Source organism: Cebus imitator, unplaced genomic scaffold (genome assembly GCF_001604975.1).
Source record: "Cebus imitator isolate Cc_AM_T3 unplaced genomic scaffold, Cebus_imitator-1.0 Scaffold117, whole genome shotgun sequence".
Lineage (NCBI taxonomy): Eukaryota > Metazoa > Chordata > Mammalia > Primates > Cebidae > Cebus > Cebus imitator.
In genome coordinates, this window is record NW_016107432.1 from 5,982,641 (window position 1) to 6,008,763 (window position 26,123).

At 51.2% G+C, this 26,123-nt stretch overlaps 1 protein-coding gene across 7 annotated transcripts in view; it reads right to left on the reverse strand.

Annotated features, from left to right (window-relative positions):
- SORCS2 (sortilin related VPS10 domain containing receptor 2) overlaps positions 1 to 26,123 on the reverse strand; it is a 561,689-nt gene that overhangs the window by 345,387 nt on the left and 190,179 nt on the right. For 6 of the 7 annotated variants that reach the window (XM_017539090.2, XM_017539091.2, XM_017539089.2 and 3 more), the window contains exon 2: positions 10,137 to 10,204. In XM_017539090.2, the coding sequence (XP_017394579.1) occupies positions 10,137 to 10,204 (68 nt within the window). Of the gene's footprint in view, positions 1 to 10,136; positions 10,205 to 16,010; positions 16,030 to 26,123 lie in introns of those variants that run through there. The other variant, XM_037742208.1, reaches the window with a different exon arrangement.

Genomic DNA, 26,123 nt, shown 5'->3' on the forward strand with positions numbered 1-26,123 from the left:
GACAAAAAAACTATACAGAAAATCAACAAAATGAAAAGTTGGTCTTTTGAAAAGATAAACAAAATCAACAAATTAGACTAACAAAAAAAGAGAGACAACTGAGACCACAGAAATACAAAGAATTACTAGGACTAGTATGAACTACTATATGTCCACAAGTTGAAAAACCTAGAAGAAATGGATAAATTCCTGGACACATACAACCCACCAAGATTGAACCATGATAAAACAAAAAACCTCAATAAATCAACAATTAGTAACAAGAGCAAAGCTGTCATAAAGTCTCCCATCAAAAAACAGCCTACAGCCCAGTGGTTTAACCACTGAATTCTACCAAACATTTAAAGAAGAACCGATACCAATCCCACTCAAACTGCTCAAAAATAATTGAAGAGGAGGGAGTACTTTCAAAGTCATTCTATGAGGCCAGCATTGCACAGATACCAAAGCCAGACAAGGACATAACACAAAAGAAAACCACAGGCCAATATCACTGATGAATACTGATGCAAAAGTCTTCAACAAAATGCTAGCAAACTGAATCCAACAGCACATCACACAGATAACACACCATGATCAAGTGGATTTTATACCAAGGATCGATGATGGTTTAACATATGCAAATCAATAAATGTGATACATAACATACAAACTAGGCATAGAAGAAATATACTTCACAATACTAAAGGCTGTATACAGCAAACCCACAGCTAGCATTACACTGGATGGGAAAAAGTTGGAAGTATTTCCTTTAAGAACTGGAACAAGACAAAGATGCTCACTTTCACCACTCCTATTCAACATAGTACTGGAAGTTCTAGCCAGAGCAATCAGACAAGAGAAAGAAATGAAAGGCATCCAAATTGGAAAAGAAGAAGTAAAATTATCCCTGTTTACTGATGACATGATCTTATAGCTGGAAAAACTAAAGACTCCATGAATAAAAAACAGATTTGACGAATGAATTTAGTAAAGTTGCAGGACACAAAATCAATGCACAAAAACCAGTAGCGTTTCTTTACACCAATAATGATCTAGCTAAGAATGAAATCAAGAAGGCAATGCCATTTAAAATAGCTACCAGAAAAATACCTACAAATAAATTTAACCAAAGAAGTGAAAGACCTCTACAAGGAAAACTGCAAAACATCCTTTAGAAATTGTAGATGACACAAATGAAAAAAAAAAAAAACATTTCATGCTCATGGACTAGAAGAATTAATATTGTTAAAATGACCATACTTTCCAAAGCAATCCACAGGTTACTGCAATTCCTACCAAAATACTGGCATCATTTTTCACAGAATTTGAAAAAATAACCCTAAATTCAAATGGAACCCAAAAAGAGCCCACACAGCAAAAGAAATCCTAAGCAAAAAGAACAAAGCTGGAGGTATCACGTTGCCCAACTTCAATTATATTACAAGGCTATAGTAACTGAAACAGCATGGTACTGGTATAAAAATAGACACATAAATCAATGGAACAGAATGGAGAACCAGAAATAAAGCCACATATTTAAAGCCAACTCATCTTTGCCAAAGCTGAGAAAAATATACATTAGGAAAAACAGACACTCTTCAATAAATGGTGCTGGGAAAATTGGATTGCAGAAGAATGAAAATAGACCCCTATCTCTCACCATATACAAAACAAATCAACTCAAGATGGATTAAAGACTTTAATGTAAGGCCCAAAACTATAAAAATCCTAGGAGAAAACCTGTAAAGCTCTTCTGGATATTTGTCTAGGCAAAGAATTTATGACTCAGACCACAAAAGCACAGGCAACTAAAACAAAAACAGGCAAACAGGCAAACAGGCCTTAATTAAAGTAAGTAGCTTCTGCATAGCAAAAGAAATAGCCAACGGAGTGAACAGATAACCTACAGAATGGGAGAAAATATTTGCAAACTATTCATCCAACAGGGGATTCATATCCAGGCATTATAAGAAACTGAAACAACTCAACAACAATAAAAACAAATAATCATATTTAAAAGTGGGCAAAGGACACAAATGGACATTTTTAAAAGGAAGACAAACACATGGTTGACAGGCAGATGAAGAACTGCTCAACATCACCAATCATCAGAGACATGCAAATTAAATCCACAATAAGATATCATCTTACGCCAGTCAGAATGGCTGTTAATAAAAAGAAAAAATTAACAGATGTTGGTGAGGATGTGGAACAATGCAACTCCTGTACACTGTTCATGAGAATATAAGTTAGTACAGCCTCAATGGAAAACCGTTTGGAGATTGCTCAAATAACCAAAAATATAATGAGCATGCGATCCAGCAATCCCACTACCAGGTATCTATCCAGAAGAAGAGAGAAAGGAAATCAGGATTTCAAAAAGACACCTGCACTCATATGTTTATTGCAGGACTATTCACAACAGAAAAGATGTGGACTCAACCCAAGGGTGTATCAGTGGATGACTGGATAAAGAAAACGTGGCATATACACACAACCAAAGACTACTGAGCCATGAACGTGAATGAGATCATGTCTTCTGCAGCAACATGAATAGAACTGGAGTTTGTTATCTTAAGTGAAACAAGGCAGACACAGACAAACACCACATGCTCTCACTCATAAGTGAGTGCTAAAATATATACACATGGAGGCAGAGAGAATGACAATGGAGACATTGGAAAGTGAGGGGGTCTGAGGGGGGTGGAGTATCCAAAATTACTTCATGTGTGCAGTGTACAGTATTCGGGTGATGGATACTCTAAAAGCCCTGACTTCACCATTACACAATCTACCCATGTAAAATATTGTACTTGTACCTCGTCAATTTATGTAAATAAAAATAAAAATTAAAGATTATTAAATTAAATGAGATTGAGAAACGCTGTATAACCTTCTCTTGAAGTATAACGTGAACTAGTGTATCAGAGACCCTGACAAATCCTACCGTAAAGAAATCTGAAACTTTCTTCCCTAAAGTATATTTATCAAATATGACCACACGATATGTATTTTCTGGAAACAACTATTACTTGCAATACCTTAAATTACCATTCAGGAAGCATTCCCTTCCCTCCACCCCACCCACCTCCTCCTCCTGCCCCGGTGATGTTGGACCTGACCATGGCTGTGCCAGGTGGAACCCTAGCAAATGTGACATGAATGGGAGTCTTAAAATGTGCTTTTGTGGCTGAGCTTGGCTCCTGAACTCTGGATTTCTGCATGAGAAGAGCATGTCCTGGAGGCTTCTGTCCTGTTCCTATCAGCTTGGGTCCCAGTACAAACAGATATAAGCAGCCCCAAGCCCACCAGCCAGCAGCCTGAACACCCAGCCAAGCCCTGGCCAAAGTAACCAAACCACAGTCGACACAGGGGTGTGAGAATAAACACTCAGTGCACCATGTGGTTTGGGGGTGGCTTGTTACACACCATCACTGCCATAATAGCTGACTCATACACCATCCGTCAGAACTGCTATTTATCAATTGCACTTTGAGATATAAATGCGGCACGGTAAAACATTCTTAGGAGGAAACCTTCTTAGAAGGTGTCGGGAAAGAATGAACAGCACCTGGCAGGAGTTCAAGACACATTTGGAGGACGCATCTTAAAATCAGGAGGCCTGGAAATGACATGGGGTTTTTAGAGTGGAGAAGTAGGGGTCAAGAGAAAGTTAAGCAACCCAATGTAAGAAGACAGGCATGAGATATGAGTGGGTGAGTCACAGAGGAGGAGACCCAAAAAGCCAATAAACAGAAAAATATGTTCCATCTCACCAGGTATCAGGAAGGTACAAAATAAAGCAAGACTGAGCAGTAACCTCACACCCACCTGAGTGCAAACACGGAAAGTCTGATGACTCCAAGGTGTGGAGCAGTGAGTCGCCCCACAGGTATGTTGGCAACAGGTAGAGAAAAAGGCAGTTGTGCGTGCACCTTCCACCCTACCCAAGCATCTGATCAGAGGCATGTTCGCTGCAGCCCTGACTGGAATGGCAACATCTCAGGATAGAAATCCTAACACTCCCACAGCGGGGGAATACATCAATCAAGTAGGTTACGTGTGCTACATGGACAGATTACCTAAATAAAGCCGGGCGCGTAAAGCAAACTTCAAAAGGCAAAGTAATGTCATTCTTTGCAAAACAAGCTCAGCAGAACATATTGACTGCAGGTAGACATATATATATATATATATATATATATATATACATAAATCAAGATAAATTATGATTTTTATTTTGTGTTTTATGTTTTTATTAAAAAGGGGACCCATACCAATTTCAAGGTGGAGGTTACTTCCAGGTGGGTGGTGAGGATGGGTGTGAGAGGATGGAGGAGAGAGTTGGACTTTATCAGAATCTGTCATAGTGTATTTCTTTGAGAGAGAGAGAGAGAGAGAGAGAGAGAGATTCCAAACATATATGGAAAAAAATTGACATTGATGACAGCTAGATTATAGGCACTGAGCTGGACTGGGCTCTGGTGCGGCAAAATCTGAGGCCCTAAATTTCATTGGCACCTACATTATTCCTGCTCAGCATCCACTGGCCCACACTAATTATACAACCCCAAACTAACCAAAGGGAGGCCGGGAAGAAGAAAATGCTGGGTTATCAAGTGAGCACTCACTTGGCTCTATTTCACGGGTTCCTGGGCATGTATGCTACCATGGTCTGTACTTTTCAGGGTATGTTCAAGATTTCTTATAAGTGAAGATAAAGAAGAAGAATCACTTCCTATCCCTAACAAAAAGGAGAGGATTCAAGCAAGTCATTCTAGAGAAAGCCTGAGACCAGCTCCACCCCCAATTCTCCTGAAACTGGATGAAGGTCCTGCCTGAGGTCAAATGCACCCAGGAAGTGATAAGGTTGGCCCAACATTAGTGTGGTCCTGGTTCAGGGATAGCACGGGCAGAGTCCCCTGGTCTATACAATTGTCCCTCTGCTTCAAATCCACTCCGCCCAACAGCTGTGCTCACTGTGAGGCAAGGGCAGTCCCTGAGGCCGCATCACAGCAGGAGGCAGGGCATAGGAAGCAGCCCCAAGTCAGCTTCCTCTCCAGCTCAGAATCCTTGCAGAGCCCTCTTGCTCCTCCTCACAGCATCGGAGCCAACTCTGATTTCCTGGCTTCCCCAGAGTCCCCTAAGATGACTCCATAAATGTAAAGGGTCTTCTAGGTCTCAGCAGTGTTTCCCAAAAACCACACCACCATCCATCCTTTCTTCCATCTGTCCATCTATCTGTCTGTCCAATAGTCAGTCCACCCATCCATTTATTGATCAATCAATCCTTTTATCCATCTGTCCATCTATCAGTCCCTCCATTCATCCACTCATCTATCCATCCATTCATCTATCCATCCATTCATCTATCCATTCATTTATTCATCCATCTATTCATCCACCCACCTATCCATCCATTCATGCATCCATCTATTCATCCACCCACCTATCCATCCATTCATGCATCCATCTATTCATCCACCCACCTATCCATCCATTCATGCATCCATCAGTCCATTCTTCTATCTATCCATCTGTCCATCCATCTATCCATTCATCAATCCATCTATCAGTCCATTCATCCATCCATCCATTCATCTGTTTATCAATCCACATATCAATCCATTCATCTATCTGTCCATCCATCCATTCATCCATTTATCTATCTATCCATTAATCTATCCATCTATTCTTCCATCCATCTATTCTTCCATCCATCCATCCACCCATCCATCTATTCATCCATTCATCCATCTGTCCATCCATCGATTCATCCATCTATCCATCCACCCGTTCATCTGTCCATCCGTCAATCATTCATCCAATGCCCAACATATATCTCCTGTGCCAATCCATTCATCCATCTGTCCAACCATCCATCCATCCATCCATCCATCCATTCATCCATCCACCCATTCATCTGTCCATCCGTCAATCCATTCATCCAATGCCCAACATACATCTCCTGTGCCAGACCTGAGTTTGGTTTTAGAGATCTGGTGATCAGTAAGATAAACCCCACAGTCTCCAGCCTCACATCTTCAACCAGCCTATGTTATAATGGTGGTGGTAGTGGGGCAAACCACAAACAGGAACTCCCACACTTCAATGAGAGAGGTTATAAAAAATGCCTGGGAGCCTCTTTGCACTGAGTAGTGAGGGAAGCTTCTTTGAAGAAGAGGTTTATGGGGAGACTGAATGGGGGGTACGATCCAGTACCTGGGGTCAGTGCCACGTGCACTCCAGGCAGTGGCCATGGCACGCACAAGTCTTTACAGGGACTGAGCTCGGTGTGGTCCAGGGTCAGCCAAGGGGCTACTGTCACTGGACACTGAACAGTAAAAGGTAGAGTGGGAGGAGCTGAGACTGGGGATAGGGTAGGAGCTGGGGTTGGGGTCTTTGTAGGGGTTGTGGCTTGGATATTATTCCAAGTACCCCGGAAGGATTTTAAACCTCAGTCCTAACCAACCAAACCTCTGGCTACTTGAAGTGTGGTCCCGGGACAAGCAGCATGGGCAGCACCTGGGAGCTTGTTAGAAATGCAAGGTCTTGGGCCCCACCCTCCAGGCCGGTGGAATCTGACCATGTGCTCCTTGCAGGAAGATCCCAGGAGACTCAAGTGCCTCTGGAGTCTGAGAGGCACTGCACTCGGTCAGCCGTTCCCGTACTGCTCTCCCAGGGACAGCCTCTGGGAGGACCTGCACTCCACCCACACCTTCCCTGGCTGGCCCAAGCTGCAGCACTTTTTAAGGGCTTTTCTAAGTGACTTCTTTATGCCTCTGCTAAGACCCCACAGTCTACATGTCGGGTTTTGCTCAACCCTCCATGGCTTCTATGGCTTGCGTGGGCAAGGCCACGTGGAGGAGCATGCCCGAACACTGGAAACCCTGATGCCAACCAGGGAAGCACGTTGCTCCCCTCCTCACCCCCAGCCTCTTGCACCAATTCAAGGGGGCCCGAGACTGAGCAGAAGACCCCCTCACCACCACAAGAAGAAAGGGGCAGATCAATGGATCACCACCGAAGCCAGGAGGGAGGAGCTGCTGACGTGGGGCCCGTTAAATGCAGGACAATTAAAAACACATTCAGCTTAGATTTCAGAGCCACTTCCAGAATGAAAATACCACATCTGTCATTAAAAATGTATTTATTGCAATTACACAGAAGGATTCTTAGGAGACTCCATGTGCATTCATTAACTGAGTCTTTAATAGCCCCATTTTATATGTGCTCTCCAGAGGCGGGCACCACCAGCCTTCCATCCACAGGGTCCTCTTACCCGGACAGAGGGTGGGGGCGGGAGGAGGTGGCATCTTGAAGAAAGAGTGATGGCAAGCTCTCTACTCTTAACACCAACTTCCTGCCTGAGTCCCAAAACAGAGGCTGAGGACAGGGGCAGGTAATGTGCAAAGGAGAAAATGTGAGTAGTAATTAACACGAAAAACTGCTCCTCCTCACCAGGAAATTTAAAAAATGCAAATTAAAACAACAATGCGGTTCCCTTCCTGCCCTCCGCTCCTCCTGTCAAGTAAGCAGGAGTTAGAAAAGTCGTCGGCAGGACGCAGGGCACTGGCCGGGTGGGAACACACATTCATCTTGAGGAAGAATTGAGAGCCACAGCACGGCAGCTGTAAATCCACTCACACTCCCCGGCTCAGCCATGTAACTGATTCATCCCAGGGAACAAAATGGAAAGGAAAACTACCTGCTGAAATGTTTTATGGCGGCATCAGTAAGGAGACAGCGAAGTATTAGAGCGAACCAACTCCAGGGGCTCATACCAGCCATAAAAGAAATAATGCCCCAGACCCTATCACTCCGTGGAAAAACTGGAAACGTATTTTATAAATGATAAAGAGAATACAAAACTACATTCTGTGTCTCTATAAATATGTTAGCATCAAAAAAGATACTATAAACGAAGCAAGTAATTGCTCCAATGGGTAGGGATGGGGGTGAACTTTGGTGACATGACTAATGTCTCTGCATGCATTTTTATAAAGGGGAAGAAACGTCTGGGTATAGACACGGTGATGGGAAGGGAACACGGAAAATTAAAATCTATTGATTTGCTTTGGAGAAAAACTAGATTTAGATAATGTGCTGTTGTAGGAACATTTCACACATTTCCTCATTCAGCTCTCACGACTTCCCTCAGTGGCATTTTATCCCCATTTTACAGATATGGAGACCGAGGCTCCCTGGAGGAGAAGGAATCCCCCACCACCCCGCCTTCGGAGCAGCTGAGAGTGGGTGGTTTGGCCTCTCAGCTGCCACCTGCTTCTGAAGAATCCTGTCTGGAGCCTGCAAGTGAGGGGCCTTGGGCCCCATGCCACAGGGTCAGTCACAGTCGGTCCCACCCCACCCCCACCGCACCAGGACTCCAGCAAAATTGAACTAAGCCAGCAGCTCTGTCGTCTAACTGCAGATCACACCAGGAAAGATCACTCCCTGTTCATACGAAGCTTCAGACAGTCTCATTGCCTCCACGTCCAGCCACACTGAGAGGCTGCAGTGAGGGGAGGGAAGCAGGCGCTCTGGAAACTTCTGCGGGCAGCCCCAGGCAGATAGATCCCTCCAAGTCAAGGAGGGCTGCACCCAGCGCCTGACGGACATGCCAAGTTGAAGCAAATCGGATAACTGAGGGCCTTTGCTGGGAGGAAGAGAAGACTTGACCAACTCCGTCCACTCTGTCACCAAGGAACCTGTCCTGAGACCCTCTGCCCAGCAGGGAGGGTGCTCTCCCTGGACCTGCCCTGTCCGGGGGTGTTGGCTCCAAACCAGTCTTGGAACTTAAATTCTCAAAGAGCAGAGCTCACACTGTTTTCAGCTCCCGTCTGGAGGCAGGGGACAGTGCCTCGCCCAGCACTGGAGGAATGAGACATTTTTAAAGCAACCCAGCAGCACACAAGGCAACGGGGGGCCGTGACAGGGAACACCTGTCCTGTACGCAGGGATGTGGCCCATTGCTCACCCCCCCTTTTCTGGTGGTGACGATGCAATTAGGGGATACCCGTGGGTCTGGGAGGTGGATCCACACTCAGAGGAGCTTCTAGGAAAGCGTTTCTGCTTGGGAGCGGGTGAGGACCCCTCAGGGGAATGTGAGCGTCTTAACCCCTGAGCTTGGCCTCCTCAGCAGCACAGATGACCAGGCCAGAGGGTTCCAGGCGATGCCATTCTACAGCAAAGAAAGAACCCAACTCGAGACACCATTTCAACAACTTTCCAGAGCGGTGCAGAAATCCCTCAGCAAGACCCAACAGAAAGAGTCATCAAAACCCTTAGCTAAAAGCAAAGACAAAAACGGAAAAGAAATCAACTCCAGAACCTGATCAGCAGGTATAGGCATCTTTTCATGGATTTCAAATGGAAAAATGAATTAATTATTACTTGAGAAACATATGTTGGAAACCAAAATGGTTTCACACCCAGAGAACGTGGAGGTGGTAATCGGGGCATGGAAGAAAGAGAATCTTCTGCAGGAGAAAAGCTTTGAAAACCCAGCCCAGATGCTGCGCACCATCTGCACCCTCCCTGGGTGAGCGGATGTAAATATTGAAGAGGATGATGACCAAAATGGGTTCTCAAAACCTCCTTCTTTCTCACCTCATTTAAAACATCCAAGGGACAATCTCATGTTCCTGGGCTGAATTCACATTTCACACATAAAGAGATATCACCCCATCGCCAGTGGCTTATTTATTTACCAAGCTCTTCGGCTAAGCCTGGAAGAAAGAAAAGCGTCCAAACAATGTGGAGAATCAGAGCCTTTGGTGGACTCCAGGAGCTGCGTGTGAAGTTCTGAGCACAAGCAAAGCGAAATTGTGCACTGACCTGAATTCGCAACGCAAACCCTCCTCCTCCGGGGAGGAATAAAAGGAAGCGGGGAGAAAAACAGAAAGAAAAGAGGAGAAAGCCAAGATGCTTTCTGAACAGCTGCCTGTTCCACAGTGCCGTTTGTACCCACTGCCCAAACTGTTAAGCTGCTTTCAACTTTTCTGTTATGCATTTTCTAGCCAAAGAAAAGTTGTGAGGCCACCGACTCACAGGGGCTGTGACAGTGAGGCGTTTGGATCTAGGTCCTCAGCTGAGAGTCTGGGAAGACGGCGCACAGGTGCATAGGAGAAAGGTCTGCCATCAGGCTGACTTACCGCCACAGTGAGCTTTCCAGAACCTTCCCCATGTCTGCGTGGTAGTACTTCGTCAGGATCAAGATCACCTGTGGTGTTAACAGAAAGTAAAAGGCAGAAATCAGTGGGTTCCAAGGTTCTCAAAAAGAGATGCAATGATGACACTCCCTGCCAGGACTTGGGGTCTCTAAACATCAGCTGCCCAGAGGCCTCTCTCAGTCGGCATCCCTGGGAGGCTCCAGGCCACCCAGCACGAGAGCTGTTAGACGTGGGCTTGCTCCTGCTCTGAGAACTTGTTTGTGTTCTGCAGAATGACTTTGGGAACATCTGAATCCAGTGAAATTCAAACAGCAGCTGCCATTTGTTGGAAATAATTCAAACCCACCCCTGGATGATTCAAACCCGAACTGTGGCAAAGGGAGTGGTGGGGCAGTGGTCCCTGTGACCAGGGTGCTGACCCCACCCTGGTGTGGACGGAGGCGTGAGGATGGAGGGAGTGCACTTGGCAAGGCTTCTGGGGATGGGCTCTGTCTCCACCAGCGCATTCAAGGATCCCCCAAGCCTGCTGGAAACAGCTGCTGGGACTGCCACCCAAGACCAGAGCAGGTCCCTATGGTCTGTCTGTCATTACTTGTCCTGGAGTGGCAGCTGGGAGGCACAGCCAAGACACTGGGGGCCCAGGAGTTGTCAGTGGCATACACCCATTTTCGTTGTTGTTGAAACCATTCATTCATTCATTCATTCATTCATTCATCACACACAGGGCCCTATCTAACAATGCTGTTTGCATTTCAGGCCTGTGCAGAAAACATAACTACTTATAAAATGAAAACAAATGTGTTTGGGACAACCTAATTATTTTTTGAAACAAATGTGTAAATAAAAAAAAGGCTGGGGGTTGGGGAATGAGTATGCACCAGCCCTGATGGGAAAAGGAGATTTTCCCAATTACTTCACTGGTCACTGCGTTTCCATGTACATCAAATTTCATTTCACTCACTGCCAGTCCGTATCAGATGTTCCTAGCACTCCCGTGGCCAGAGGAGCCCCCAGGAGGTAAGATGGGAACAGCCATGGGGTTTGGAGCAGCTGTCAGCCTGGTTTTTTGGGGTCACCACCCTGGTCATCCCCAACGATCAGGCTCCTCCATGGGAGCAGAGAGGTCCCTGCACTCCATCCTAAGCCGCCGTTTCCACAGATGGCAGCTGGGCTGACCTGCCTTTCTTTCCCTGGTGACTCGCGCAGGGAAGATGTGAGGAGGGGCTGTCGCCTGAGATAGGACAGTGCATCTTAGAGGCAGCGATGATTTTAAAAAGCCAGGCCTTGTCAATCAAGGCCAGATTGGCTATGCCATGCTCAGGAACAAAGCGATTTTCTCTCGTCAGCTCACAGCCTGCTGTCGGAGCCGCAACCCTCTAAGGAGAGGGAAGGCTGACAGGGTGTGGACTTTAACCCACTGGTTCATGTTTTATACAGTCGCGCCAATCCCAGAGGGGATGTTGTGCAGCCAGAGTGTGGCAGCTGGAGGGGACCTCAAAGTCTGTTTGATTCGGTCCCATTCGGGAGGAAATCCCCAGCCAATCTGATCCTGGAGCAGCGAGATCCAGGCTCTGCCCTCGCCTCAAGGGGCACAGCTTGGCTCTAGAGGGCACCCTGCCCTTCTGCAGACTGCTAGGTTTGAGGCCCGCCCTGCCGTGAGGCTGGCTTCACGTCCCCGTCACTCCTGCCTGTACATTCCAGCTCTGCCACTGTGGATGGTCACCCAGTCACCCTGCAACACTGCTTCCTCCTCCCCCTCCCTCAAGGGGAGCGTCCCCACCAGCACACCCCCTCTTCTAGAGCCCAGCATTTGGGACCTTTGCCCAAAGCACTCCTTATCCTGGGATGCTCCTTCCCGAACCCCCAGCCCTGTTTCCTTAGTGAATTCCTACTCAACCTTCAGACCTCAGTCTGACCCACACCACCCCCAGGAAGGCCCCCTATGCTGGGCTCAATGGCCCCTCCACACATGCCCCTCCAACCTGCTGGGCTCCCTGCAACCCCACACGGCTCACAGAGTCTGCTTCCTCGACTGGGTGAGAAATCACTCAGGGCGGGGACCTTGTTTCTCTCCCCAGTGTGGGGCCCAGCACCTGCCATATGACAAGCACCCACACCACGCACTGGAAGAAACACAGGTGACTTTGCCCAAAGGAAGGATAATTTATGCAGTGAAGCTGGGCCGAGGCCAGTGCCGTCCACACCCACTGCCACCCTCCTGTCAGGAGACCCTCTTTCCTCTCTGTGCTGGGGGCAGAATCCCTCTACTGGCTTCAACCAGCCAAGCCGAATGGGACTCTGGGTTCCTCTGGGGTTGTCCCTGCCCAAGGCTGAAACAAGGAGGTCACCCAGGAAGGGCCAGCGCTGGAGAAGCCACACAGCAAGCAGCCCTACCATGCCCTGACTCTGCAGTCATCAAGGAAAAGGACCCCGATCTGAGGTCAGACCGCTCGGGTTCCACGCTCGGCTCTGCACTGGCAAACCTCAACTTCAACACACCTGTTTCCCGGTCCACGATGATGTGATGGTGATGATTAACATTTAGTAGCAAACATGACAGGACCGACGTTAAGAATAATAATAGCTAATAGCCACTGGTCTCGGCCCCGCCACCCATGTGTCCCGCAGTGACCGCAACCCCCCCACCCCCTCAGGAGCCCAAATTGCTGCTGCCCCCCACCCCATCCCCCCGGGAGGCCTGTTTAACAGATGAAGAAACTAAAGCAGAGAACGCTTCAATATTTGTCCAAAAACTCTACATTGAGCAAGCGGCAGAGCTAGAATCTGATCCCAGCCACTCCACGTCAAACTCGGCTCTTCTCTGCCACGCCGAAAGCCTGTGTTTTCAGAAGAAACTTCTGTTAAAAGTGGTTTCAAATAACTGAAAATTATGACATGCCCTTCTGGGGTCCTTAGCTAACAGCTTTGGAAATGAAATATTCCCGGGAGAGTTTCTTCAGTGGCTGGTGTGTTCACTCTGGGGTTCTTTGATCTGGGTAGGAGAAACATCAGGAATTCAAGTCAGGCCCACACAGCCCCAGCATCGCCAAGGGTCTCCTCCCAACCAGTCCTGAGCCGCAGCCCACAGGGATCCTTCCCAGATGGCCAGGAATATCCAAGCAGAAGACAGGGAAAGAAGAGCCGCAGCAGGCCGCAGGAGGCCGGCCACTGCCGTCGCTCATTCCTGCAAAGGCACCTCAGGAGACACGTGTCACCCCCACGCCTCACCCTCCCACCTCCTGTCCTCCCAGCCATGGGGTAGGCAGTGCAGGAATCTGTTCCCATTCTCCCAATGCCATTTTATCAAATGGGCTTGTGGGGGACCTGGGGTGATGGGCGCCCAATCTGTGCCAGCTCAGCACGTGACAAGCATCAGCTCACCCAACTCTATTGCAGCCCCACCTGACTGGGAGGGGCCAATATTACTGTTCTCACATTACGGATGAAGAAACTGAGGCACAGAACCAGCCAGTGACCTTTCTGGCATCGCACTCAGCAGAGCCAGGAGCTGGTGTGCCCAGGCCCTGGGCTTTTATGGGTCTGCACTTCATTGCTGCCCTCACCCCTCCATGATGTCTGCGTCTTAAGCACGGGACAAGCCGATGCCCGGGTTTACTCCAACACTCCGTCACCCAGGTCCAGCCCAGCAGCCTGCACCCTGAAAAGTCAACTCGGGACCCCAGGCAGAGACGCCAGCCTCTTTGGAATTCCTGAACCTGCCTGCCCCTGAGACCACTAAGTAGTAAGCTCCATGAGCAGAGACTCACCCACCCCTAAATCCCCATGGGCCCAGCACAGAGCAATCAATCAATCTTTCCTTGAGTCAATCAATGAGTAGGTGAGTCTGTGAGTACACGAATGAGTGCCCACACGGCAGCTGACGCAGATGGGAGGCAGAACCTGCCCTTCAGGCCCCTCTCTCGCAAGGGATGGCAGGTCTGAGTGAGGTATTGGAAGGAGCCATGAGTGTCAGATTCAACCACAGAGCTCACGGGAACTCAGGATGCTATCACCAATGCTTCACTTTAGAAAAGGAGAAACTGAGGTTCAGAGGAAAGAAAGGGCTCGGCGGGGACAGGCCCTGGTCCTGGTCCATCCACATCCACAGCCCAGCCCCCGCATCCACTGCCTCTGGCTTTATTCCAGGGCAAGGCCTGCTACCTCCCTGAGAGGGACTGAGGGTACCCTTCCCCAGAAGGAAAAGAACCCTGAAGCCCACACTCAGCTCATGGAGAGGCCCTAGACCGGCCATGGAGCCCCCGCCCTGATCACGGCAGCCGGCCCCACCTCCACTGCACAACACAATGCCAGCCCCTGTGCGGGGCTCACAGGAGGATCCTCTGCTCTGCGCTGAGCTGTCCAACTTGCCTGGAGATGAGGGCCCTGGGCTACACCTCAGAGCTCCGGCAGTGGGAAGGAGCCAAGGCTAACCAGCCTCGGACCCATGTGGCATTAACAGGACTTAACATGGCATTAAGAGCCCTGGGGACCAGGGCTGGCACAAAGGAAGTCTCAGCTCCCAGGCTGACGGGCCAGTAGCAGCCGTCAGCGCCTTCACCTGCGAACAGCATGAACAGGGAGGTCAATGCTATCTTTACCAGGTGGTCCTGGCAGAGTGGGCACTTCTCAGATGAGAAGGTGTGATGCAGGGTGGCCAGGCTCACTGGGCCTCGGTTTCCTGATCTGAGAAATGGAGCCAACTTGAAGGTGGCTGGAGGGTCTCCCCATCTCTTTGTGTCATTCCACACAAACTTGGACCAGAAATCAGGATATAGATGCCCCGAGGCTCAGCCCCTCCTCCCTGAGAGGCCACTGGTGCGTTTCCAAGCCCTCAGAAGTCTCGGTTTCTCCCCCTGTCAAATGGAGTTGCTCCCTTCCAAAAATCAGCCAAGTCGGTGGCTTTAGAACCCTCAGACATCATGAAATCCGTTCAATTCCAAACACGCTACTACTATGCGCTGGGAGTTTTCAAAATGCCTTTTCCATAAACGGGCCCACCAAGTCCCTCCCCAAACGTCAGCAGCATCCACCAGGAACGTCAGCTCTGGGGGTCAGGTTGAACACCCACCATCCAAGGGAAGTTCACAGAGCCTCCTGTGAGGCCCCGAGCCTCTTCCCTCTGCTCAGGTGCAGGGGGCCTGACTCAGCAGCTCAGCAGCTCCGGTACAAGCTCCTTGCAGACAGACGCGCAATAGCTAAAATTCCTTTGGAGAGACGCGCCCTGAGCTTTTCGGAGCCAGCCTGAACCCTGGCCCTGCGTGAGCCTCCGGTTCCCCCAAGCTTCGTCTTTACCAGCTTTGCTCTTCAGGAGCGCTCGGTATCGCCTCTGCAAATGTGCACCTCTTAGGGTAAGAAGCAAGAAACACCTGAGCACCTGCAGCCTAGGACACAGCCTTCCAAACAGCCAGTGGGAAGTGACTGTGAAGCAGCCTTACCCATGTTTGCCTTTCAGGCGCTGAGAATAATCGAACAGACAGACTCAGGCCCAATTCAGCTGTCAATCAATACACATACGGCACCAAATGCTACTACGAATAGTCAGAGACGGCGGTAACGGTGCTGACTGCAGACTCCAACATCAACACCCCACTGGAAACAGGGAGAACTTCAGGTCAGCGGGCAAGGCCCCTGAAGACCCCGTCATCCCTCATGTCTCCCTGGCCAAGCCGCACAGCTGCAGCCTCCTCCTCACAGTGCGGTCTGGGGCTGGCCGTGCAGCTTCCCAGAGCTCCCAGAAATGCAGACCCCCAGTCAGCACCCCCCAGGCCTGTGGACGCTGCATTTCATCGCTCACATTTGAGGGGCTGTCCTGGCAAGGCGTCCCTGGGAGGGGGGACCGCACGCACCCCTGCTCACCGTCCCTCCGCCTCATCAGGAAGCTGGGGCTTCTCCTGTCACGCAGCAGCCTGGTTCCCTCCACTCTCACTGCTGCAGAGCCACCCTCACAGACACAGCTCCAAGCACACCCCCTTGGCCACGAGCTCCTGCCCCGACTCTGTCACCCACCCTGGCCTTTGCATACTCAGATCGCTGTGTTCTCCCCCTTCTCACTTCTACGCTGCCTCCCTCCTGCTCATTCCCAAGGCCACTGCCTCCTGGAAGCCTTCCACAACCGCCCTGTGTACCCGCGGAGGGAAGAAGCTGTATCAGCCTCAGACACTGTCTCCTGAATGCACCAGGGCTGCCAACAGGGAGAGTTCGGCTGATCACTGCTGAGTGAATTCATCAGCAGCAGGCTGACTCAGAAAAGCCAAGACCCCCTCCTGGTGAGGCCTTTCCTCACCCCACCCCATCTGTGTACTCGCCCAGTGTGGACGTGGGCCCTGGGATCTGTAAGAAATCCCATCAGTGGGGTCCATGGGCCATGGCCCCCCTAAGTCCTAGACGTGCCTTGCATCAAGTGGAGGAGTTGCTCCCTTCCAGAAATTAGAGCCGAGCTGATGGCTTTAGAACCCTCAAACATGGTAAAATCTATTGAATTCCAAACAGATCACATCACTCAGTCCCTGGTCTGTACCGGATCATGCAGGGTTTGGCCAAATTCATTCCACATCAGTAACTCCACACCCACCAACTGGAGCTGCTCTTAAAGAGACCCCTCCCCCCCCAGCCAACATGGACGAAGACCTCCCACCAGACAAGCTCTGCTGCCGGGGACCGGAGGCAGGACGGGCAGGAACAGAATCTGTTCCCCTATGAGCCGATTTCCAAGACCTTCACACAAGCTGCCGATGGGGGCAGGAATGCTCCACCCACGGTGGGGCACGGGCAGCACCCCTAAGGTAAGCACAGCCCGTGTGCCCTCTGGCCTGGGGATCCCACTCCAGGGAAGCTCTTCCATAAGTGTGCTGTGCACGGGAAATGACAGATGCCCGAAGTCCTTCACAGGAACAGCGTTTCCAACAACCAGGGACCAGAAATAACCCTTGCATCCACCAGCGGGCCTGGTGGGGGCCATCACGCAAGGCAGCCCCGGGCACCTGTGTGGATGGGAAGGCCGAGGAAGGAGGGGTTGGGGCCACGCAGGGAGCTCTCCCGTGAACTCTCCTGTTCACAAATGGGGAGTTGGAGGCCACTTTAAAATGGCTAAAGGGGTGAATTTTGCGTTCCAGGAATTTTATCTCAATTGAAAAACAATCTGTATTCACTTCTGCATGAAGAATGAAGGCGCATAGTGACACACTGGAAGGAAGCACAGGATATGTGATCATGGGGACACCTGTGGGTGGGGACGCAGGGAGGGGTCACAGGAGGGGACTCGGGAGACTTTAACTAGAGACACTTCAGTACTTGTAACATCAGGAACCATCGGCTGTAGGACCTATTCCAAAAACATTTTTTTAATAAAATAAGAGACTCCTCCATCGGGCAGGTTCCAGAATGCAGGTGGCTTTTCTCATCTGGGTAAATCCACCCAGGACCAGCTCTCTGCTGGTTAAGATTCCACCAAAAGCAGCCAGAGGGCATTCAGGCTGAGTCTGTTGGGGTTTTGTCTTCCGAGTCACTGGGGCTGCTCCAGTTAAGAGCCAGGCCGACACAGAGCCCGACTTCTGCAGGCCATCTGCCTGTCTCCCAGCTTCAGGTGTCAGGGCATCTGTGCGCATACGTGTGTGCATATGTGTATGTGTATCAGTGTGCCCGTATGTATGTGTGTACATGTGTGCATGTGTATCTCTGTGTACCTGTATCTGTGTTCCTATATGTGTGTGCATGTATGTATATCTCTGTGTGTGCCTGTGTGTGCATCTGTGTGTATATCTGTACCTGTGTGTGTGCATGTGTGTGCATACGTGTATGTATGTGTATCTGTGTGTGCATGTGTGTGTACATGTATCTCTCTGTATCTGTGTATATGTGTGTGTGCTTGTGTGTATCTCTGTGCACGTGTGTGCATGTGTATCTCTGTGTACCTGTATGTGTCCATGTGTGTGCACATATGTGTATCTCTGTGTACCTGTATGTGTGTGTGTGTGTATGTGTGTGCATATGTACGTGTATCTCTGTGTACTCGTGTGTGTGTGTGCTGCAGGCAACAGAGCCATTCCAAGATATGGCCACTCTACTGGGCAAGGTAGATGTCCACCAGTCTGGCCACAGCCTCTCTCTCCCTTCTTGCCTCCAAAACATAAGGAAGATGGTCATTTTCATGCGAGTGGGGCTGGCACTCATGGCAAAGGGGAAGACTAGATGCTGATGAAAGCATTCTGTCAGTGCTCAATAAATGTACATTTCCAGCAAGGACTACTTCAGACATCTGGTCCCAATTGAGGTGGGGTGGCCTAGGCTGGCTTGACAAGGCATCGCCCCTGCAGGTGGTACCAAACAAGGGCTGGATCAGTCATGATGCCCCGAGGCAGGAGCCAGGGAGCTGGCGTCTGTCCCTCCCCCCATGGGAACGGAGGTGGCTCAAGCTGCCCATCACTCAGGAGGGTCACCCTCAACCAGGCCCAACTTTGTTCCTGTCAGGGCATCGGCTCCCATGGAAGAGCAGGGCCTTCCCCGAGTGCAGAGTGCACTCCTCAAGCCCCAGCTGTGCTACACTCAAACCACATCAGCCTGAGGCCAAGACCAGCACGAAAGAGGAGAGGCCTTCCTGCTGGCCCCTTTCCTTCCACCATGCAGGCCGGGCCGGCCCATTCTGCGCTCCCTGAGGAGGCCGGCTGGGTTCAGCACTGGGCATCCCCACTCCACCCAAGATGCATCCTCTATGAGGAAATCAATTCCATGTCAAAGAAATTGATCCTGCATTTATTTAGCAGGGAGAGGAATCTTGTTTCTCTCTGCTAGAGACCCCTGAGGAGAGGGTGGGGTATCCCATTAGGCTCCAAAAGCCACAGGTGGTGCTGGCCCTCCAAGGGCCTTGCTTGGTGCTGCTGCTAACGCCACTGCCCACCCTGCAGGCCCTAGGGCATTGGCTCAGTTCTACCAGAGTGCCACCCACTGTGGCCCCTGCTCCATGGAGCCCTCCTGGATTCTCCAAGCTCAGATCCACCAATGCTCTCAGAGCGTTTCCGAAGGCTCTCCCTCCAAAGTGCTCAGAGCTGTGCTGAGCACAGGGCCTTTCCCTCTAAGAATCTTCTGCTGACACTGAGCCGGCCAGCCTGGGCCCCCACCTGCCTGATTCTTCCTCAAACACAGTGCCCGGGCCCCTGCACTCAGGCAGCTCTGCACAGAGCTCTCCTCTAAGTCCTGGCCCTTCCACGTGCCCGAGCCTGCTGAGTGCTCCTGGGAAAGCCACTGAGCCCTCAGAGCTGACGTGAGGGTGAAGGGAGTCAGTTGTGCGGCGCGTCCAGAGGGAGCAGGCCATGAAGGGTTAGGGTCAGCCATGACGCCGGGTCGGGACTGGGGCGGGCTACAGTGACTTCCTCTGTCCTGAGCCACATGCTGAGCACTCAAGGGCATTATCTCATTTAATCATCCACAGGCCTTGTCCCTGGGAACCATTTTGTGCCCATTTGGGGGAAGTTGAGGCTCAGAGAGGCGTTACCTGCCCCAGATCTGGCCACTCACACAAGGAGGGCTGGACAGCAGCTGGGGCCTCCGACTCCACCACGCAGCCCCTGGGCCTTGCCAGCAGCCTCCGCGGGGACTGTGGGACGAAGAAGGCGCTTTATCTACAGGTGCATTTCCTGCTGCCCCAGACTCATGTGCTGAACCTCAGCCTCCAGCCCTGCACGCACTCAGGCCCCAGTGTGGATGCACTCACCTGCACACTGGCTCCAGGACCCCAGTGCCACACACGGGCAGGGTCTGCCCTGGAGACCCCACCACGGCTGGCCTCCTCCTGGCCTCTGAGGGCCTTGCCTCGTGAGCCAGTCTGTGGGTCAGGGCCGCGTTCGGGGCTGTGGGTAAATGCCACCCCCTGCCTGGTCGCCAAGCCCGCACTGTGAAATTGAACAGCACCCGCCAGGCCCCGGGGCCACCTGTCATAGGCTCTGCGTAAGGATGCTTTACGGTTCCGTTTCAGATCACACCTTGGCTGTGTTCCACCACTCCCCTGAGAGCCCCTGTCCAACTCAAAAGCTACTTAAAGTGTGATTTATTCACAAGTCCTCAAAACCACCACAAATGTGGGCCCAGAGAAGTGGGCCAGGCAAGGAGATGGCCAGACAACCCCCTGCATTGGCACCGATCTTCCCGGGAAAAGTGGACAGGCCTTGGGAGCATGCGGCCCCTTCCCTGGCTCTCTGGGGCAGGGTCTCCTGTCCTTGCCTTTACAGCCCGCATTGGGCATAGTCTGTGGAATGAATGAACGTGTCATGCCTGACAACCAAGGCTCACCAGGACGCGCCCCGCCCTCCACACCTGCAGTGCTTCCTCTAGCTGCTGCTTTTTTCTACCGGCCTGGGGGCTGCGTCCTCTGCCCACCCAGCACATCCGCCCTTCTCCTGGCTCCACCTGTCTGGGAAGGAACCTGCCCCCCAACTCTAGGCAAGGGTGGCACTTTGGGGTCCCACAGAGCCCGGGTGGAGAGGGTGGAGTCATGGCCCCCAAGAGGGTGTAGCCAGAACCTGTGAATGGGACCTCTCCTGGTAAATGTGTCTTTGGGGCTATAATTAAGTTTAGGATCACGGATGACATCGCCCTAGATTTGTCCCTAAATCCAATGGCAGCTGTCCTTGGGAGAGGCACACAGAGGGGGAGGCCAGGTGGGGATGGGGGCGGAGACGGAGGGGTGCCGCTACAACCCAAAGAAAGCCGGGACCGAATCTCCGTCACAGCCTCCTGCAGGCGCCGACCCTGCCGACACCTTGTTTTCAGACATCGAGACTCAAGGATGGCGAGACCATCGTGCTGTTTGAGCAACTCACGTAGTGGTGTTTTGTTACGGCAGTCTTAGCCAACCGATGCCAGCACTCGCCCATTGTACAGATGAGGATGCTGAGGCTCAGCTTGCCAGAGGCAACACAGCTGGAAACTGTCGGGGCTGGGGTCCCCACAGGGCCCTGCTTGACTCCGAGGTTAGGGACCTTTTCCAAGGCCACAGAAGCCCCCTTGACACAGAGCTGGCCTCCAGAAAGAGAGACTGGGAGGTTCCTCCACAGCCCAGTTCCCCAGGCCCCCGACTTGCTCCCTCCCCAAGTTCTGCCTCCTGAAATGTTGGGGTCCCGCCTCGGGCTGTGCTGGTACAGAGAACAAGGAATGCCGAGCACGTCCATCCATCGGACACCCTCACGGCCACGAAATCCAGCATTTGAAAGGAAGAGAGCTGAGAAGGGGGCTGAGAAAGGGCCTCATAAATCAAACTCAGTTGGCAGCAAGGAAACGCACGGGCGCTGCTGATCTGTGGAAAATTGCGTTTTTACATTAAATCTGTTGAAGGGATGACGTGTATTTTAATAGGTGGGTCTTGGTAGACTTTTCTACCTCAGCTATCCTTTGAAAATATTATTTACTCTCCATTTCTCACAACCTGATTGAATTTTAATTTCACCCATCGCTCCTTTTTAATAGTCACTGTAAGTAAAATCATTAATGAAATTACAAGTTGCTTTTTTGGGTTGCTGTTCAAAATGTGCTTCTACCTGGAAGGGCTGGCATTTCTCAGGTCTATTTATGGCAATAAAAGGTAATTGGATAAGCTGTGATGTTGTTACCGCTGAGCGTCTTTCAACAGGAAAAGTGCCCAGGGTATCTCCGGGAGGTGGCTGGAAGTCGATGCTCTTGTTTTGAAGGCACAAATCCCTCCCTAGGCTCCAGTGCCCTCCCACTCACTGCTGGTGCCCAGCCAGACAACCATATGCTCATCACCTCCACGAACTCTCTTTGGAAACAACACTGTCACATCTGAGCAGAGGTGCCAGGCACAAAGGAAGTGCCGCCTCTTGCCAGGGAGGAGGGGTCAGTGGAAGAAGTCACTGGCTATATCCAACTGCCAAGACCCAGATCTGGGCACAGCAGCCCCTGAACAATGTCCCTCTGTCTTAGGGAACCCAAGCAGGCTCTGGACCCCCAAAGGCCTACCCCTCAGAAGTGTCAGAAAGGCAGGGGTGGGGGTTTGGATGCCAGCTTAGGAAGAAGCCACTCAGAGCCCTCTGAGTTCCATGGTGAACTGATCTTCTCTAGAAAGCTGGTGGGAGAAGCATCCGTGACACAGGGCCCTGTTTTGAAATCCACCCCTCAGCAACCCCCCTCGGGGAGGACTCCATGGGACTGAAGTGCTGGAATCTTCATGGCCTCTTCCTCCATTAAAAAATCGTAGAATGTATATTTTATGACTGTGTTGGCATTAAAAAAATAGTGTATCTTCAGATTTCATATCAAAACATTTTCTCCACCTAAAAGGTCATTTTTCTTCTGATTTTAAAGGATATTAAGACATTTTTGTGGGTCCCTCAATGTGGTGTGGGCCCTGGCATGGAGCCCTGTGCCAGCAGGAGACGTGGGCCCGGCAGCCATTCGCACCCACCCTCCCCAGTTCTGACCCCTTCTTCTCTGTCTGGGCCACTGGACGGCCCCTGCCCTGCCCCTCAAGACCTGCAGGCTCCCCGCTCCAGCCCCTGCACACTGATTCTCAAAAGCAAACAGATGATGAAAACCACCCTCACATTACCCAGGGCAAGAATTCTGTCATTTCTCCAGGAGTGGACTCAGGTAAGAATTTCAGGAAAGCACTAAACATCCAGGCATGTCAGCGCCGTTTTCTACCCACTTCAGGGTTTGCAGTCCAGCCTGGGACCCCATCTGTCAATGGGGTCAATAAGGCCTTCCCAGCTCCCTGGCAGGGAGGACTAGCACTCGGGTTGGGATCCGGTCCAGTCTTGGGGCTGTCTCAGGAGGGGCCTATTCTCTGCACCTTACAGGAGCATTAAGCCTGGGACAGCAGGAAAAGTCACTTGGGAACTCACTTTACAACCAGGGATGTGATACAGAGACCAGCAAGGAGGATGACACCATTACTCCCAGGCTCAAACACGATCCGCATCTCCCACTGCCCAGAGGGTACAGTCCAAACCCCATCCCCGCAGTCAAGACCTTTGGAGACCAGGACCCCCATGGCCCCCTGCTCAGCTCCAGGTACCATCAGCTTTGACCTGCTCTGAGGGCTGGCTCACACCACACCCAAACCAAAATGCCTCCCCACTCTACCAGTGCTGCCACCCTCCCCTCAAGGTCCTTCTGGAGGCCTCGGAGCCCGCCATGCCCGGGACTTTCCCTAACGAGGTCCTGTCTGTGGCCTGACTCCCTTCCTTTCCTGGACCCCAGGTCCTGTTCACCTGCCTGTTTCCCCTGGAGACTCCACAGGCCTGGCCCGGAGAGGCTGGTGGAAAAGAGAGCTTGGTGCCTGGTTATTCTGCTGGCTGCCTGCTCTGATGGTTGACAGCTGTGGCCCTTCCCCTCTGCACTGCACCTCCCGGAGCCTGAGGACTAGGCGCCTGAGGACTAGGCTCGCTGGCCCTGGCACCCAGCACCAGTCTCGAAGTGGCCGTCAGGTTTGCACACTGGGGCCGGAATGTCAGCGGGTTGGGAGGAATGACTGCCCCTTCCAGAAGACATCTGGGGAGGCTTGGGATTAGAAGTGCCTGCTGTTCTGGGAAATTCTTTGAAAGAGAAGGTTTACATCATTCTCTGAATAAGAGAGTTGGCTGCCTGAGGGCACATCAAGCCCTCCGTTCCACCAGCCTCTCCGGGCCCGGCCTGTGGGGTTTCCAGGGGAAACAGGCAGGTGAACAGGACCTGGGACCCAACCTGCATCCTTCCACACCTGCACACCCTCCCTCCACCAGGGACTCCACGCTGACAGTGGACGGCCCTCCCCAGGGAGGAAGAGGAGGAGGCTTTGGCAAAGTGGGCTTCCTGTGGCAGTGGGGGACCCTTTCAGGGGCAGCCCCCACAGGGCGGCCTCTGGTGTCAGCTTCGGGGCAGGCTGGCCTCTAACACTGTATGGCTTCGGGCACAGCGTGCTCTTCTGGGACCGTGTCCACCAGCTCAGTGCTCCATGCTTCTAACGGGCAGCCCTGTGCTGGAATGCTCTCTCAGCTGGACCTGCGGGTCAAAGTGGCTGTCCCCTCCAAAGACAGCCAGGAGTCACCGTCATGCCATCGACCAAACAGCTCAAGAAACCCAATATCTGATCATTCAGGGACTGTCTTCCATCATCTACACCAGAACCGCCCATCAGAACGACACATCACGAAGCTGTCGCTGTTAATTAACCCACTTCTTTTACTGAAGTAAGCAAATTTCACATCACTGCCACACATAGAAAACAAGCTTTGCTTGTCATCCATGGAGGGAAACTACAGAAATAAACAGCAATACCTGGCCTAACACAAGCTTGAGGCCTGCGGCCCGCCCCGGCTTTGTTAGGGAGGAACGAGGGAGCTGTCACAGCAGTCTAGCCAGTCCGCAGAGGACTGCGGAACCACACTAATGCTGCTCCCTGGGCTTTATTGTATTACATTTACTTTTTGAGATGAGTTTTGCTCTTTTTGCCCAGGCTGGAGTGCAATGGTGTGATCTTGGCTCACTGCAGCCTCTGCCTCCCAATTTCAAGTGATTTTCCTGCTCAGCCTCCCGAATAACTGGGATTCCAGGTGCTCGCCACCATGCCCAGCTTTTCCCCCACTCCCCCAGACAGTCTCACTCCGTCACCAGGCACCAGGCTGGAGTGCAGTGGCGCCATCTCAGCTCACTGCAACCTTAGCCTCTCAGGTTCAAGCAATTATCCTGCCTCAGCCTCCCAAGTAGCTGGAACTACAGGCATGCACCACTATGCCCAGCTAATTTTTTGTATTTTTTAGTAGAGACAGGGTTTCACCATGCTGGTCTGGATGGTGTCAATCTCTTGACCTCATGATCCGCTCACCTCGGCTTCCCAAAGTGCTGGGATTATAGGCGTGAGCCACTGTGCCCAGCCTTTTTTTTCTTTTCTTTTCTTTTCAGTAGAGACAGAGTTTCACCATGTTGGTCAGGCTGGTCTTGAACTCCTGACCTCAGGTGATCCACCCGCCTTGGCCTCCCAAAGTGCTGGGATTACAGGCATTAGCCACCGCACCTGGCCTCTCCCTGGGCTTTAAAGTCATCAGATGCTCCACCCCAGGCCCTCCCCAGCAGCAGAACTGACTCACTTTGGAAAACACTCGGTTTCTCTTGAATTCAGAATCTCCAACACCAGCTTCCTCATCAGTCCCCAGTTATAACCCAGGAGTCTGGTGACAGAGAGCTCACTACCTGTCCAATGCAACTCCCACATGGCAGGAAACAGTTGTGAGACTGCTCACAGGACTTAGCGCCTTCAGCGTTTCTATGGAACCACGAAGCCTGTCTCCTCTGAATGCTACTTGTTTAAAGCCAAACACCTCTTGGGGCCACTAGACAAGATCCCTATGCTCAGACAGTAGAGATCTCAGAATCAGGCTCCCGTGGAGTCTCCAGGTAAGCCCCAAATCTCAGGCTGGGGCCGAGCAGGTCTTTGACAGCAGTGCCCATGGTCTCCATCTACCCTTCAATGAGCTTTCTGAGACATGAGCGGCCATAACCCAGGCCATCTTGAAGACTGTTGCCCATGCCACTTGGAGGGAGATTTGCCACCTTGCCCAGTTTCTGGAAACAGCTATTGTGGAGTAAGCTTTGGGGCCTGTGGCTCTTCCAAGCCTGTCCTCAGCCAGGCTCTGGGCACAGGGAAAGCAGAATGAAACCGGCGACCGGGGATGAGGAACCAGGGACCAGGAGGAGACCGATCATCACACGCACTGAATGTCTGAGACAAAATATTTTAAGAAAAGCATTTTAAAAATAGCATTTGGTAATGTCTAAAAAGCAAGTTTCCACAGCTGCCTTCAGCGTGTTTTCTAAGCATGCCACAGCCTGAAGGAACACAGGCCTTTCATAGAGGTCTTGGTATAAATCCGACAAACAAAGCAACATATTTCCAGCAAGGCCCTTGCCTCTGCTTAGAAAAAGAATCCAAAAAGCCACAGGTCTGGAAGGTTCTCCCTCATTTGGTCTAGATGGCTTTGGGCTGGT